Source organism: Podarcis cretensis (genome assembly GCF_951804945.1).
Source record: "Podarcis cretensis genome assembly, chromosome: 10".
In the NCBI taxonomy this organism is placed as follows: domain Eukaryota; kingdom Metazoa; phylum Chordata; class Lepidosauria; order Squamata; family Lacertidae; genus Podarcis; species Podarcis cretensis.
In genome coordinates, this window is record NC_137179.1 from 4,045,734 (window position 1) to 4,059,432 (window position 13,699).

Below are 13,699 nucleotides of genomic sequence, written 5' to 3' on the forward strand. Positions count from 1 at the left end.
CAAATTTATTCAGCACATCCCCACCTGCGGTTTCTGGCAACTGGTATTTAGTGCCATATTGTGGCGTTGGACAGGCGAGGTAGAACATCAGAGTAAATAGCCATCGAAAGCCTTGGCCTCTGTGAATTTGTCTAATCCTGTTGGAGGAGTGAGTTCCATAGTTTAGTGATGAACTGCTTGAATCTGTCCTGAATCTTCCAACATTCAGGTCCGTTTAATGCCCATGACTTCCAATGTGATGAGAAAAAACCTGTCCCTCTCCACTTTCTCCATGCCTTAATAATAAGCAGGTGGTCTTCCCAACAGCTGCCATCCCATCTCTCACAGCTGGGGAGCTGCTCCTCAGTTAGTAGCCTTCCTTATGTTTGAAGTAGGGGGTTTTCATCACGAGTTGTGCGAACAAGGACTGCCTTTCGTCTGCTAAAGACCTGTTGTCCATTAACTCCATTAGGTGACTTCTTCTTTTGGCCGGCCACCCGTAACCTTTCTATCAATAGATGACAGATCTAGTAAAGGGACCCCTGACTATTAGGTCCAGTTGTGGCCGACTCTGGGGTTGCGGCGCTCATCTCACTTTACTGGCCGAGGGAGCTGGCGTACAGCTTCCAGATCGTGTGGCCAACAGGACTAAGCCACTTCTGGTGAACCAGACCAGTGCATGGAAACGCCATTTACCTTCCCGCCAGAGTGGTACCTATTTATCTACTTGCACTGCATGCTTTCAAACTGCTAGGTTGGCAGGAGCAGGGACTGAGCAACCTTTCTATCAACAGATGACAGATCTAGAGGATTCTATAAAATGCACGATCCCATTTCACAGATCTCAGGAGTCTCTTCTTCTTTTCTTCTCTCTCCTCAGGTGCCAATGGGACGCATCACTTTCTTCCACCTCTCCATTTGGGGCTTCCTGATGGCCTGCTCCTTTCTACAAGGTACATCCCAACTGGGCTCCTCAAACCTGGACTGGGAGAAGCCAAGCAGATAGCAATCCTTAGGTGAAAAGGAATGGCTCATGAGGCAAATCCTAGTAATATAGATTTGAAACATGAAGCAGAGGACGAAACAGGGGCACCAAGGCTCCCTCCCTTCCTTCCTTCCTTCCTTCCTTCCTTCCTTCCTTCCTTCCTTCCTTCCTTCCTTATTGATTGGTTTTCACCTATTACATTACAATACAAATGTACCAAAGCCAGCACCATTTCCTCCCCATCTCCCCATACATTTACATTTATATTTCCTCAATCCACCATATTATTCTTTTCTCCTTCCTCCCACTTCCCTCCGCCCCCACTCAATGTCCTCCACATTATACAATTTACAATAATCTTTGCATTCTACAGCCTTCTCAAGTCATCTATATATTCTTATTATCTTTCCTTACTAATTTTTCTGCCATCAGTACTTCACATTTAAATTTAGGCATATTAGCATATCTTTTTTTTGAGCAATATTTTGCCAACCAAGGCTCTTTGTCAGCCGGAATTTCCAGTTTCAACCCTCAGTCCTGGGTGAACACCCCCCCCCCTCCTGCTAATAATCTGGATTGTGGATTCGTCTCGTAGAGATCTCCTCCCCAAACTGACCTTTATAATGTTTTCCCTCTTCTCTGGCAGGCACAGAATCATCAGGCTGCCCTCAGAATTGGTCCAGGTTTCAGGGACATTGTTATTTATTAAGAAAAGTGAAGCGGAACTGGAATGATGCAGAGGTAATGAGAGATTCTCGGAAGCCCTGTGTTGAAAATTCCTCAAGACACCATGTTTGGTGTCAGAGAGACAGACAGGCACACCCATGCAGAACTTCACTAGTGATCTCCCTTCCCTGTTGGTGCATAAGACCTGCTTGGTGGTGTGCAAAAATACAATATATTAGGGGGAAACACTTGCAAAAAAAAATGTGTTTCTTAGAGGAAACTTGCAATAAAGTGCTGGTGAATTTTCATGAGGATTAAAAAAAAAAAACAACCACTACCCCCCAAACTGATGTAGAAATGTGGGGTTGCAAAAAGGAGAAACTGGGGGAATCAAAATGGAGAAAGGAGGAATAAAAAAGGAGAAATCAAACAATTTCCACGGGGACTTCTTCCTTAATTAACCAATCAAAGGGATGTGGAAATCTGGTGGCGCTAAACTTAATGTTGGAAAAATGAGAAATTGGGGGAAATCAAAACGGACAGTTTCACCTCCACCTAGTAAGCACACAAAGAGCACCTGTTGAACCAGGGAAAGGATTCTAAGTACACCTGCCCTCCATTTATTCCCCACCTCGGATCTCTCTTTCTGGCCTCAGATGCCATCTTTGAGAGTAGCAGAACCAATCACTGTATTGATCACACTGCTTTGTATATCCCTGGCACCTGGTACTGCAGATCCATCCATGGTTATGAGGTCACGGTGATTTACACAAAAAGCTTACAGCTGTGCTGTGGTCCTTGCACAATCCTGCATGGGAAATCTTACAGGAGCCGCTTGATGCAACCAGGCAGCTTGCCCTCACCTCCAGGGTAAAACCCCTTATTCTTTTCTCTCCCAGGCAGACTGCCAAAGGTTTGGGACTGACAGCCACTTGGTCTCCATCCTTAGCGAGGAAGAGCACAGGTATATAGCCAGTGCTATAAAACAAAGCAAAGTCCCTGGATCCCACATCTGGATTGGGTTGTTCAGAGTCAAACGCGGTGGAAGGGTAAGTAAAGGGGGCAGCCTCTGCTTTTCATTCGTCTCTGGCTGGAAACATCAGCCTGCAAGCACACAGAGGAGCAGTCCAGAAGACGAGAGCTCTGAATTCCACGGCTGCTGCATCAACCTTTAAAACAAAAAAGTTCCTAAGGCTTGTTCAGCTAATACACACTGGACTTAAGGTTGTCATGCACTCGCTAACTGGCATATACCTTCCAACATTTCTCCTGCGATATTAGGGACATCCTATCCCATTATTTATGGGACGCAGGTGGCACTGTGGGTTAAACCACAGAGCCTAGGACTTGCCGATCAGAAGGTCGGTGGTTCAAATCCCTGTGACAGGGTGAGCTCCCGTTGCTCGGTCCCTGCTCCTGCCAACCTAGCAGTTCGAAAGCACGTCAAAGTGCAAGTAGATAAATAGGTACCGCTCCGGCAGGAAGGTAAACGGCGTTTCCGTGCACTGCTCTGGTTCGCCAGAAGCGGCTTAGTCCTGCTGGCCACATGACCCGGAAGCTGTACGCCGGCTCCCTCGGCCAATAAAGCGAGATGAGCGCCGCAACCCCAGAGTCGGCCACGACAGGACAGGGGTCCCGAGCGTCTGAATGTTTTATTTCTGGGTGGAAAAATCAAAATTGGAAACAGAACTGTTAGATCCAATTGGTGTCAAAGGAATGTTAGAAGGATGTTGGAATAAAGTTATGTGGTTTTAGCAGAAATGATATAAAGGATTACGGTAAGTAAAAATGAATTGGTGAAAGAAGAGAATGTAAAATTATAGTATATTAAGATAAATCATTAGGATAAAAACAAAGTTGGGAAGGATTTGCTGATATATCTAATTGAACTAGAATACAAAAAAGGGAGGTGTGAGGAGGTCACGGAAACAAGCAAATGAAAGATAAGTTATGTAAAGGTTTGATTTGTTCTTTTTTATTGCCTGTATCTTTTTTCTTTTTTTTCTTTTTTCTTTTTTTTTCTTCTTTGTGAAGATGTTTGTCACATTTTTTCTATTGTTCTTATTGTAACCTTTAAAATCTTAATAAAAATCTATTTTAAAAAATGAATGTTTTATTTCTGCTTGAGAATTAGGGAGAACATCAAAGGGCCCTGGTTCTTCTTCAGCTGAGAACCTGTCTCTTTTGGTTGTCTCCACAGATTATAGTGTGGAAATGGACCGATAGCGCTGTGGTCAACTATATGCCCTGGGGGGCTGGACAGCCTTCCTACTCTCTCAAAGAAGAATTCTGCATCGAGATGTACGGCGCAGGTGAGGAAGAGGGTTCCAGGATCTTAAGTTCTATGGGGTTCCAGGGAGGGCTTCCTTGAACCTTGTTTCCATGCTTCTGATAACAAGTTATTCATGTTTTGCCTGTTAAGAAAGAAAGAAAACAGAGTCAACAATGTGAACCCAAGAATTGTGTCCACCTCGCGGGACATTTTGTGGCAGATTGACCAGGCTGGTTCGGAGGAAGACTAGCTAGGCTGGGTCATAGGTGGGCAACTGGATCAGACATGGGGATGGGATGGTCACCTCACCCCCTCACTTCTATGGGCCAACTTTTGACAGGGTTAGACATCTTTACATGCTCCTCACCTGACATGGTACATGATACCAGGGGTAGGAGAGGTGGACATGGTTTGGCCAACATGACCCTGTAGGCTAAATGGGAAACCTAGTAGGCCAAATCTGGTCTGCAGATTTCTGGTTCTCCACAGATATCATAGGTGGTCCTACTCTGCTTCCTTCTGTCTCCTGGAGCCCTCACCACAAAACAGCAATACTGTATATTGTCCTCTGAGGGGTGGGGAATCTTCAACCTTTCTCCTGTCACTGGGTGAAATTTATTTATGCCCCCCCCCCCCCAGACCTGGGCTGTCTTTCTCCAAAACAGCCTTAGAATTCCTCCCAAACAACTCAGAGTAGTGTTTAAAGGGGGACCGTGAGGTTTGTATGAAATGAAGATAAAAGTTTCCTAAAAGAAAAATGAAAAGTTCTGCGTTACTAGCATAGAAGCAGCAAGTCATAGAATTGTAGAGTTGGAAGGGACCCACTGGGTCAAGTCACTGACCGGATACTGTCTGTGGCCGCATGACTTGCGACTCACAAGTTAGAGCAGGGGTCCTCAAACTTTTTAAACAGGGGCCGGTTCACTGTCCCCCAGACACTGTTGGGGGCCGGACTATATTTTTTTTTGGGGGGGGAGAATGAATGAATTCCTATGCACAGTGCACTTATTTTATTTCTAGTGCACAAAAAAACAGGAAAAACAACACAAAATTTAAAATGGAGAACAATTTTAATAAACATAAATTTATAAGTATTTCAATGGGAAGTATGGGCCTGCTTTTGGCTAAGGAGATGGTCAATATCCGGTTCCATATTTGTCACTGCTAGTCGTAGCAAGTGTTCATCAGAGAGGATCTGTGCCAAGTACGACCAATTTGAACTTTTATACAGTGGTACCTCAGGTTACATACGCTTCAGGTTACATACGCTTCAGGATACAGACTCCGCTAACCCAGAAATAGTACCTCGGGTTAAGAACTTTGCTGCAGGATGAGAACAGAAATTGTGCTCCAGTGGCGCAACGGCAGCAGGAGGCCCCATTAGCTAAAGTGGTGCTTCAGGGTAAGAACAGTTTTAGGTTAAGAACAGACCTCCAGAACGAATTAAGTTCTTAACCCGAGGTACCACTGTACGCTGATTTTCAAGGTCACTGCTGAAATGGGCAAGTATGCACTTAACAGCATTCTCCAAGAACTACACAGCACTACTGAATACGAGAGAGAGGGGGGGGAGGGGGAGGGATGCAGGAAGGAGCAAACTACCACAGTTTGGCCTACAGTGAATGCCAGATTCAGTGCTGAAGGCAAAGCAGACTCTCACTGGAGAGATCGAGCTGTCCCACTGCAACTAGACACAGCCTTTGGTTTGCACGGTTACATAAACAAAGATAAGAGGCTCCGAGATAAGAGGTGAAGAGCACTTGGCGGGAGAGAGGTCTTCGATGAAGGACCCCCAACAGTCGGAAGCGAGAGGAACGTGGACGTCTCTCCACGGGGCTGTTGGCCTTACCTGGCCAGTATAAAGAAAGCAGCACATAAGCAGCACACAAAACACTACCAAACCATTCTACTTCCAAATCTTATATTAATAATCCAAAAATTGAGAGAGCTAGGTACTACAGAACTCACAAACAGAGAACTCATTCCAATTGTGTCCAAAAGGAAGATTCAGTCTTTAAAGTACCTTTAGCCAGGCTCCTGTAGATATCAACAAAGGTAAGTTTGATCAAACGAAGTGTCAGCGATGTTACGCACAAGAGTTAGACAGGGTGCCAGCGTTTGTCACCTGTTTCTAACCCTTGTGCGTAACATCGCCGACACTTCGTTTGATCAAACTTATCCTCGTTGATATCTAACCCTTGAGCACAACATCGCCGACACTACAGGTCCTGGCGGGCTGCATCCGGCCTGCGGGCCGTAGTTTGAGGACCCCTGAGTTAGAGGGTGGCAATTCTTAGCCAAAAGCAGTGTCTACATGGTCGCAAACCCTGAATAGGCCAAGTTTAATGAGTTAACTCCACAATCCCCAAATCTACTCAAATGCAAAATTTCAGTTTATATACAGCTAGGAGCATTTTCTTTTCACATTCATAGCCGTGTAGGACACAGCCAGGAACAGAGTACTGCAAAAGGTATTCAGGGGGAACAGCAAAGAGCTGTGGTATCATAATTTGTATACCAGTTTGAATCCTGCTCCCTATTACTGTCAACTAGGAGGCTTATGAAACTGTGCGTGCATTGTTTTTTCTTTAAAAGATGCCCGATTTTTTAAGAAGATCCATTCAAATCTTAACCCACCCAGTTAAGTGGGCAGGTTAACCTATATACCTAATATATCTGTGGGTATACAAATTTAATAGATAATTATAATATCACAAAAAAATGATCAGTTACAAACTGGGAGGGGTGGCTAACACCCCAGAGGACAGGATCACACTTCAAAACAACCTTGATAGATTAGAGAACTGGGCCAAAACAAACAAGATGAATTTTAACAGGGAGAAATGTAAAGTATTGCACTTGGGCAAAAAAAAAATGAGAGGCACAAATACAAGATGGGTGACACCTGCCTTGAGAGCAGTACATGTGAAAAGGATCTAGGAGTCTTGGTTGACCGCAAACTTGACATGAGCCAACAGTGTGACGCGGCAGCTAAAAAAGCCAATGCAATTCTGGGCTGCATCAATAGGAGTATAGCATCTAGATCAAGGGAAGTAATAGTGCCACTGTATTCTGCTCTGGTCAGACCTCACCTGGAGTACTGTGTCCAGTTCTGGGCACCACAGTTCAAGAAGGACACTGACAAACTGGAACGTGTCCAGAGAGGGCAACCAAAATGGTCAAAGGCCTGGAAACGATGCCTTATGAGGAACGGCTAAGGGAGCTGGGCATGTTTAGCCTGGAGAAGAGGAGGTTAAGGGGTGATATGAAACCCATGCTCAAATATATAAAAGGATGTCACATAGAGGAGGGAGAAAGGTTGTTTTCTGCTGCTCCAGAGAAGCGGACACGGAGCAATGGATCCAAACTACAAGAAAGAAGATTCCACCTAAACATTAGGAAGAACTTCCTGACAGTAAGAGCTGTTTGACAGTGGAATTTGCTGCCAAGGAGTGTGGTGGAGTCTCCTTCTTTGTAGGTCTTTAAGCAGAGGCTTGACAACCATATGTCAGGAGTGCTCTGATGGTGTTTCCTGCTTAGCAGGGGGTTGGACTCGGCCCTTGTGGTCTCTTCCAACTCTATGATTCTATGATATGAAATTCAGCTTAGATCAGATTAGATCAATACGCAAAATTAAGTGGGCATGGACTATAAAGTCAAACTGATTTTTAAAAGTTCACGATCAAGAAGCCCACATTTACTTACTTGCTAAGAAGAAAGCAAAGCACGTCAAAACTAACATTGCAAGGGTTGGACCTGGGGTCCCTAGGGATCCCTTCTGACTCTACTTTCTCTGATCCCAGGACAGCCCCTCTTTCAACTAATCCATTTTGGTTTCCCAGTTTAGAAGGATGAGCCGGGAGGAGGTGACGAGGGGCAGTGACTTCTAATGCTTCTCCTTCCCTGTTTTTCTAGAATACATGTCCTGGGACGACAATAGTTGCGAGGCAGAGAACTATTACATGTGTAAAATCCCGGGGTAGGGGTCTTCGGACAAGGGTTAGGCAAGCTGAATGCCTTGGAGAACGGGGATTAAGGCCCTTCCATGGAGGCCCAAGACCTTCTGTCCCAACTGCAACACCCCACCCCTATTCTGTAGCAGCTCCTACATTCATGAGAAATCAATAAAGAAAGTCTCCTCCCCGTCTCCCTCTGTCTCCTTGTGTCTGTTCGAGGTGCTGCTTGCCAGGGGTGCCAGAGGGGTCCGTCAGCTGCAGAGGCAGACACAGCCCACATCAATTTCTTTGAGCATATCTGGAAGGGAAGCGAATCCATGAAAACATGGGAATGGCCTGCTGGATCAGGGCCACGGCCCCCTCTGGTCCAGTGTCCTGTTCTCACAGTGAGTGGCCAGTGTCAGGAGCTCGTCCTACACTCGAGTAGGACCCTGGCAGAGACACATGCCCGACTGGCATGTTCTCTCCCTCCTGGTCGATCGTTTGGGAGCTTCAAAAGCTTTCTTCACTTCCGAACATCACAGCGACCGATGCCAACATCGGCATGCTTAGGGATCTGCAGAGTCTTCGCAGCTTGCGTAACAGACCTCAGCAACTCAGCATTTTGGCTAATCTACTTTGTTTACATATAAACACACACGGAGCACTGCAACATGGCTCCCTCTCTCTCTAGCATCAGACAGCAAAGAGAGAGAACAAAGGACATTGTCCCACTTCACGGAACACAGTAACACAAACATCCTGTCTCCATCACTTCCCACTCTGTGGAGTCAAAACCTACACCGTCGTGTGATAGACAACAATCCCGTGACTGCAATCACGGAGCAGGAATTCTAACAGCCAGATGCCCAATAGGGAACCAGCAAGCGGCATCTGAACACAAGACCGTTCTCCTCTCCTGCTGTTTCAAGCAACTGTGATTCAGAAGCATGGCTGCCTCCAACTGCGGAGGTCAGAGCAGAGCCATTGTGTCCATCCCTAGCCCTCTCCTCCATGAGTTTGCCTAATGCTTTTATTATTTTTTATTAAAGTTATAAAATTATCCGTAATTGGAACGAACGCCAATAATTTAAGACTTTGGAAAGTTAAAATGGCAACAGGCTAAAAGCAAGGTTAAAAGAAGAAGAAGAAGAAGAGTTTGGATTTGATATCCCGCCTTTCACTCCCTTTAAGGAGTCTCAAAGCAGCTAACATTCTCCTTTCCCTTCCTCCCCCACAACAAACACTCTGTGAGGTGAGTGGGGCTGAGAGACTTCAGAGAAGGGTGACTGGCCCAAGGTCACCCAGCAGCTGCATGTGGAGGAGCGGAGACTCGAACCCGGTTCCCCAGATTACGAGTCTACCGCTCTTAACCACTACACCACACTGGCTCTCAGCTTGCACCAGCTTCCCAAACAACTGGGTGGGCTTCTCAATAATAATAATAATAATAAAAGGTAAAGGGACCCCTGACCGTTAGGTTCAGTCACGGACGACTCTGGGGTTGCGGCGCTCATCTCACTTTATTGGCCGAGGGAGCCGGCGTATAGCTTCCGGGTCATATGGCCAGCATAACTAAGCCGCTTCTGGTGAACCAGAGCAGCGCACGGAAACGCCGTTTACCTTCCCGCCGGACTGGTACCTATTTATCTACTTGCACTTTGACATGCTTTTGAACTGCTAGGTTGGCAGGAGCAGGGACTGAGCAACAGGTGCTCACCCCATCGCGGGGATTCGAACCGCTGACCTTCTGATCAGCAAGCCCTAGACACAGTGCCACCCGTGTCTAATAATAATAATAATAATAATAATAATAATAATAGTAATAATAATTTATTATTTCTACCCTGCCCATCTGGCTGGGTTTCCACCGCCACTCTGGGAGGCTTCCAACAAAAGATTTAAAATACATTAAAACATCAGTCATTAAAAACTTCCCTAAGCAGGGCAGTCTTCTAAAAGTCAGTAGTTGTTTATGTCCTTGACCTCTGAAGGGAGGGCGTTCCACAGGGCAGGTGCCACTACCGAGAAGGCCCTCTGCCTAGTTCCTGTAAGTTTGCTTCTCACAGGGAGGGAACTGCCAGAAGGCCCTCGGAGCTGGACCTCAGTGTCTGGGCTGAATGATGGGGTGGAGATGCTCCTTCAGGTATGCTGGGCCTTCAGGAATCCTTCAGGTATATGCTTCTTTAGATACACTATTTTTAGCAGGCACAGAACGGGGTTTGGTGAAGGCTCTTGCCCAAGTGGAACGGGTGATTATGCGGCACTGGTTAACTGTGCCAGTTGCACTGATGGATGCAGCCAAGTCGGCCTTTGTGGGGCTAGGGGATCTAGGAGGTAAATTTATAGCTAACTAATTGCAGGGTCCAGTTGCCTCTTAAAGAACTCAGACGAGAAACTGCAAAATGGTTCCAGAATGTGCTGGTTTACAAAGGAAGTGCAGTTATCTTTGGATTCCCACTCTTAAGTCCCACATCATCCTGGCTCTCTCCCGCTTCACGTTTCCCACTTTGGGAACCCTTTTCAAATGTCCCAGATCTTGCAGAGGATCTCACAGAACTGCAGCACAAAGATTACCCCAGCTGCGGCGTGTACTGATAGCATTGTGCGATGAATACCTTCGCAAAGGGAGCTGTCTATTGATGGCTATCTCCAATCGGCTGCTCATGGTTCAGAAACTTGATGCCATCAGGAAGTCACGCCATGCACCAGGGGGCCTAAAGTCCCCAGACCAGCTTGCAATCTGGCCACTAACTTGCTCAAGCCATTAAAAACCAAAGCAAGGAGAACTTTGCAAGGTGCAATTATCTCTCATCACCGTTCACTGCCTCGGTTCCCCAGACTCCCCTTCTTGCAAAATTTAGTCAGTTGGGCTTTGGTTGGGCAGGGGGGATCTCCCCTCCTTGCACACAGTTGCATTGCTGTCCTGGATTGTTTTGCAATTATTTTGTTAGGTTTCTGTTATGCCACTGTGCAGTTCTTGGAGTCACAAGACTCTGTTGACATTCCAGACAGTTGGAAGTCTCCCAGGAGATGGGAGACGGATGTTGATGATACTGGTTTCCTGTTTCTTTGTCCTGTTGTTTTCTGTCTCTCACAGAGAGCAGATACATATTCTTTTCTGTCTTGAGTAGTTAGAAATAAAGTAGCAATGTAGCACATATTTCTGGCTCCTGCTGCTGCTGTCTGAGTACTCTGCGCAATGGAGAGCGTGCCTGAAGCCTCATTCAAAGGCTTAGGTCATTAATCACCATCAGAGGAGAGCCTGGATGGGTTCTGAAGATACGCGGAGGAGTAGCAATTACAGCTCAGTCGTATGGAGGTTCCAACATATTTTTGGTAGGGGTGGTGTCAAGATTCCCTCCCCCGGTGGCAGCCAAAAAAGCAGATAACACGAAGAGGCCTTACCACATAATTTATTCAGTATTCACACAGAGAGACAAAGGAATGTAGTCTCTAAGCCATGATGGTGTTGCTCCAAGTCCAACTCCTCTACCTCATCCCTATTCTACGTCACCCCTGCGTCGGCTAATCTGAGCTTTCTGCCTCTGAGCTTTCTGTTCTCCTACTCTCAATGCACGCCTGGTCCTGGGAGAGGGAGGATCAGGAATGCTTTCTAGAGACACTGAGTCTGTCAGCTGTCTCCCTCCTGCTGCTTCTTCCTGCTGTTCATCTTCCAATATTTCTCAGGTTCTCCCCTCTGCAGCTTCTGAACTATGCCCTTCTGCAAACCACTGTTTTAAATCTATACTGTTCTCCTGTTCTTGGGAAGGTTCAGGAGAAGGAGGGGGGCCTGACATCAGAGGACATTCAGTGAGTTTTGCCATCTAGGGCAAGTATGGTGGAAGCTAGTATCTTCCAAGTGGGGTTGGACTTGAAAACTCCCATGTTTTCTTTTTTCTTTGGTGTGTGTTGTTCATTTTTGTTTTTCTTTTTTGTGATTTGGTTATAGAAAATGAATAAAAAGAAGTCAAAAAAAGAAAAGAAAACTCCCATTAGCCCTGGCAACTCACGCAGTGAATGGTCGGGGATGATCAGGGCCGGATTTAGGTTCCTAGCGTCATAGAAGCAAAAACAGGGGTCACCAAAACGAGTCTCGTCGCTGCAGGTAGCAAGACTGGAGCAGGGCCAGATTTGGGTTTGATGAGCCTAGGACTTGCAGATCAGAAGGTCAGCAGTTCGAATCCCTGCAATGGGGTGAGCTCCCATTGCTCAGTCCCTGCTCCTGCCAACCTAGCAGTTCGAAAGCACCTCAAAGTGCAAGTAGATAAATAGGCACCACTCCAGCGGGAAGGTAAACGGCGTTTCCGTGTGCTGCTCTGGTTCGCCAGAAGCGGCTTAGTCCTGCTGGCCACATGACCCGGAAGCTGTACGATGGCTCCCTCGGTCAATAAAGCGAGATGAGTGCTGCAACCCCAGAGTCGGCCACGACTGGACCTAATGGTCAGGGGTCCCTTTACCTTTACCTTTAAGCTACTGAAAGTAATGGGGCCCTTTATATGTCCAGCTGTCCTTTGTCAACAACAAACGGTCGTTTTTTTGTGTTACATATATACTATATGGTAATTTATGGACGTAATAGGTATCTAAAGCCATTTGCACATGTGGCCATCCAACCAGTCGATACAGAATGTAGGCACCCTATATATAGAAAGGAGCAAAGCAGGGATATTTTAGGGAGCAGGCTAGCAGGCAGGGCCCAGGACTTATATCAGGCATAGGCAACCTTCGGCCCTCCAGATGTTTTGGCCTACAATTCCCATCATCCCTGACCACTGGTCCTGTTAGCTAGGGATCATGGGAGTTGTAGGCCAAAACACCTGGAGGGCCAAAGGTTGCCTATGCCTGACTTGCATCATAGGAGCCTACGCAACACAAAACACGGTTGCTGTGGGTAGGTTTTATTTTATTTGTTTTTTATCTTATATTTTGGAAGTGTACATCCAGGGGTTTTTTCCCTTTAGATTTTTTTTTGGGGGGGCCCCCAGAGAGAGGCGCCCTAAGCTATATCTTGTTTAGCTTATACGTAAATCCGGGGCTGATGGGAGTTGTATTCCAGGGACAACAGAGGCTCTCCACCTCTGCTGCGTGGTGTGGAGCAAACCATCAAGCTCATATTAACTCAGCCTTCGCCAACCCGGTGCCAACAACCTGGTGCCAACTACTGCCATCAGTTGGCTGGGGCAGAAGCGATCAACTCTCCCCTCTTGCAGTTTCCAGAAACTGATACTCGGAATCATTGCTACTTCTGACTATGGAGGCATCTTGGCTAGTAGCCACCGAGAGCCCTCTCTGTGATGGCCTGGGACTCGGGCTCAGACTCGGAAGCAGAGGAGTCTCAGTCTGCACCGGATCCTTTGCCTCAGGCAGCAGCTGAACCAAATCTGGGGCCTGATCCTGAAGAGTCCCAGTCTGCACAGGTCCCCCAGAAACAAACACCATCCGGGCCGAGTCAGGGGCCTGAGCCTGCCCTGGCTCCAGATGTGGGGATGGCCTCGTTACCTCCAGCTGGGCCATCACTTACAGCTGCTCCACTACCGGTTGGGTCAGGGGAGGCTGAGGCGGCCTCTGGGTCTAGTAACCCACCAGTGTCTCCCGAGCTGCAGAGACTGAGGTCTGAGAGAAGGAGAGATCTGAGTACTTGGCAGGAGGAGTGCTCGTCTTCGGGCGAGACAGGGAGGTGAGTCGCCGGGGATCAGGACCGGCCGTTACCCCGTCAGAGATAAAAGGCTGGTGGACCCCACCCCAGGTTGTCGGAGCAATGTTGCTGTTTGCCAGAACCTGCCTGTGATCCTGTGCCTGACCTAGCCTGGTTTCCTGCCTTGACCCTGTCGGACTGACTCCAAGTGGAACCCTTGGATT

The 13,699-nt window shown here is 47.0% G+C and overlaps 1 protein-coding gene across 1 annotated transcript; it reads left to right on the plus strand.

Annotated features, from left to right (window-relative positions):
* Positions 1 to 762: 762 nt before the first annotated feature.
* Positions 763 to 8,050, plus strand: LOC307225244 (C-type lectin BpLec-like). The gene is made up of 5 exons (XM_079993150.1): positions 763 to 932; positions 1,611 to 1,705; positions 2,530 to 2,679; positions 3,831 to 3,942; positions 7,818 to 8,050. Exons 1-5 carry the CDS (start codon positions 800 to 802, stop codon positions 7,883 to 7,885), a joined length of 558 nt encoding a protein of 185 aa, XP_079849276.1. The 5' UTR covers positions 763 to 799; the 3' UTR covers positions 7,886 to 8,050.
* The last annotated feature ends 5,649 nt before the right edge of the window (positions 8,051 to 13,699 follow it).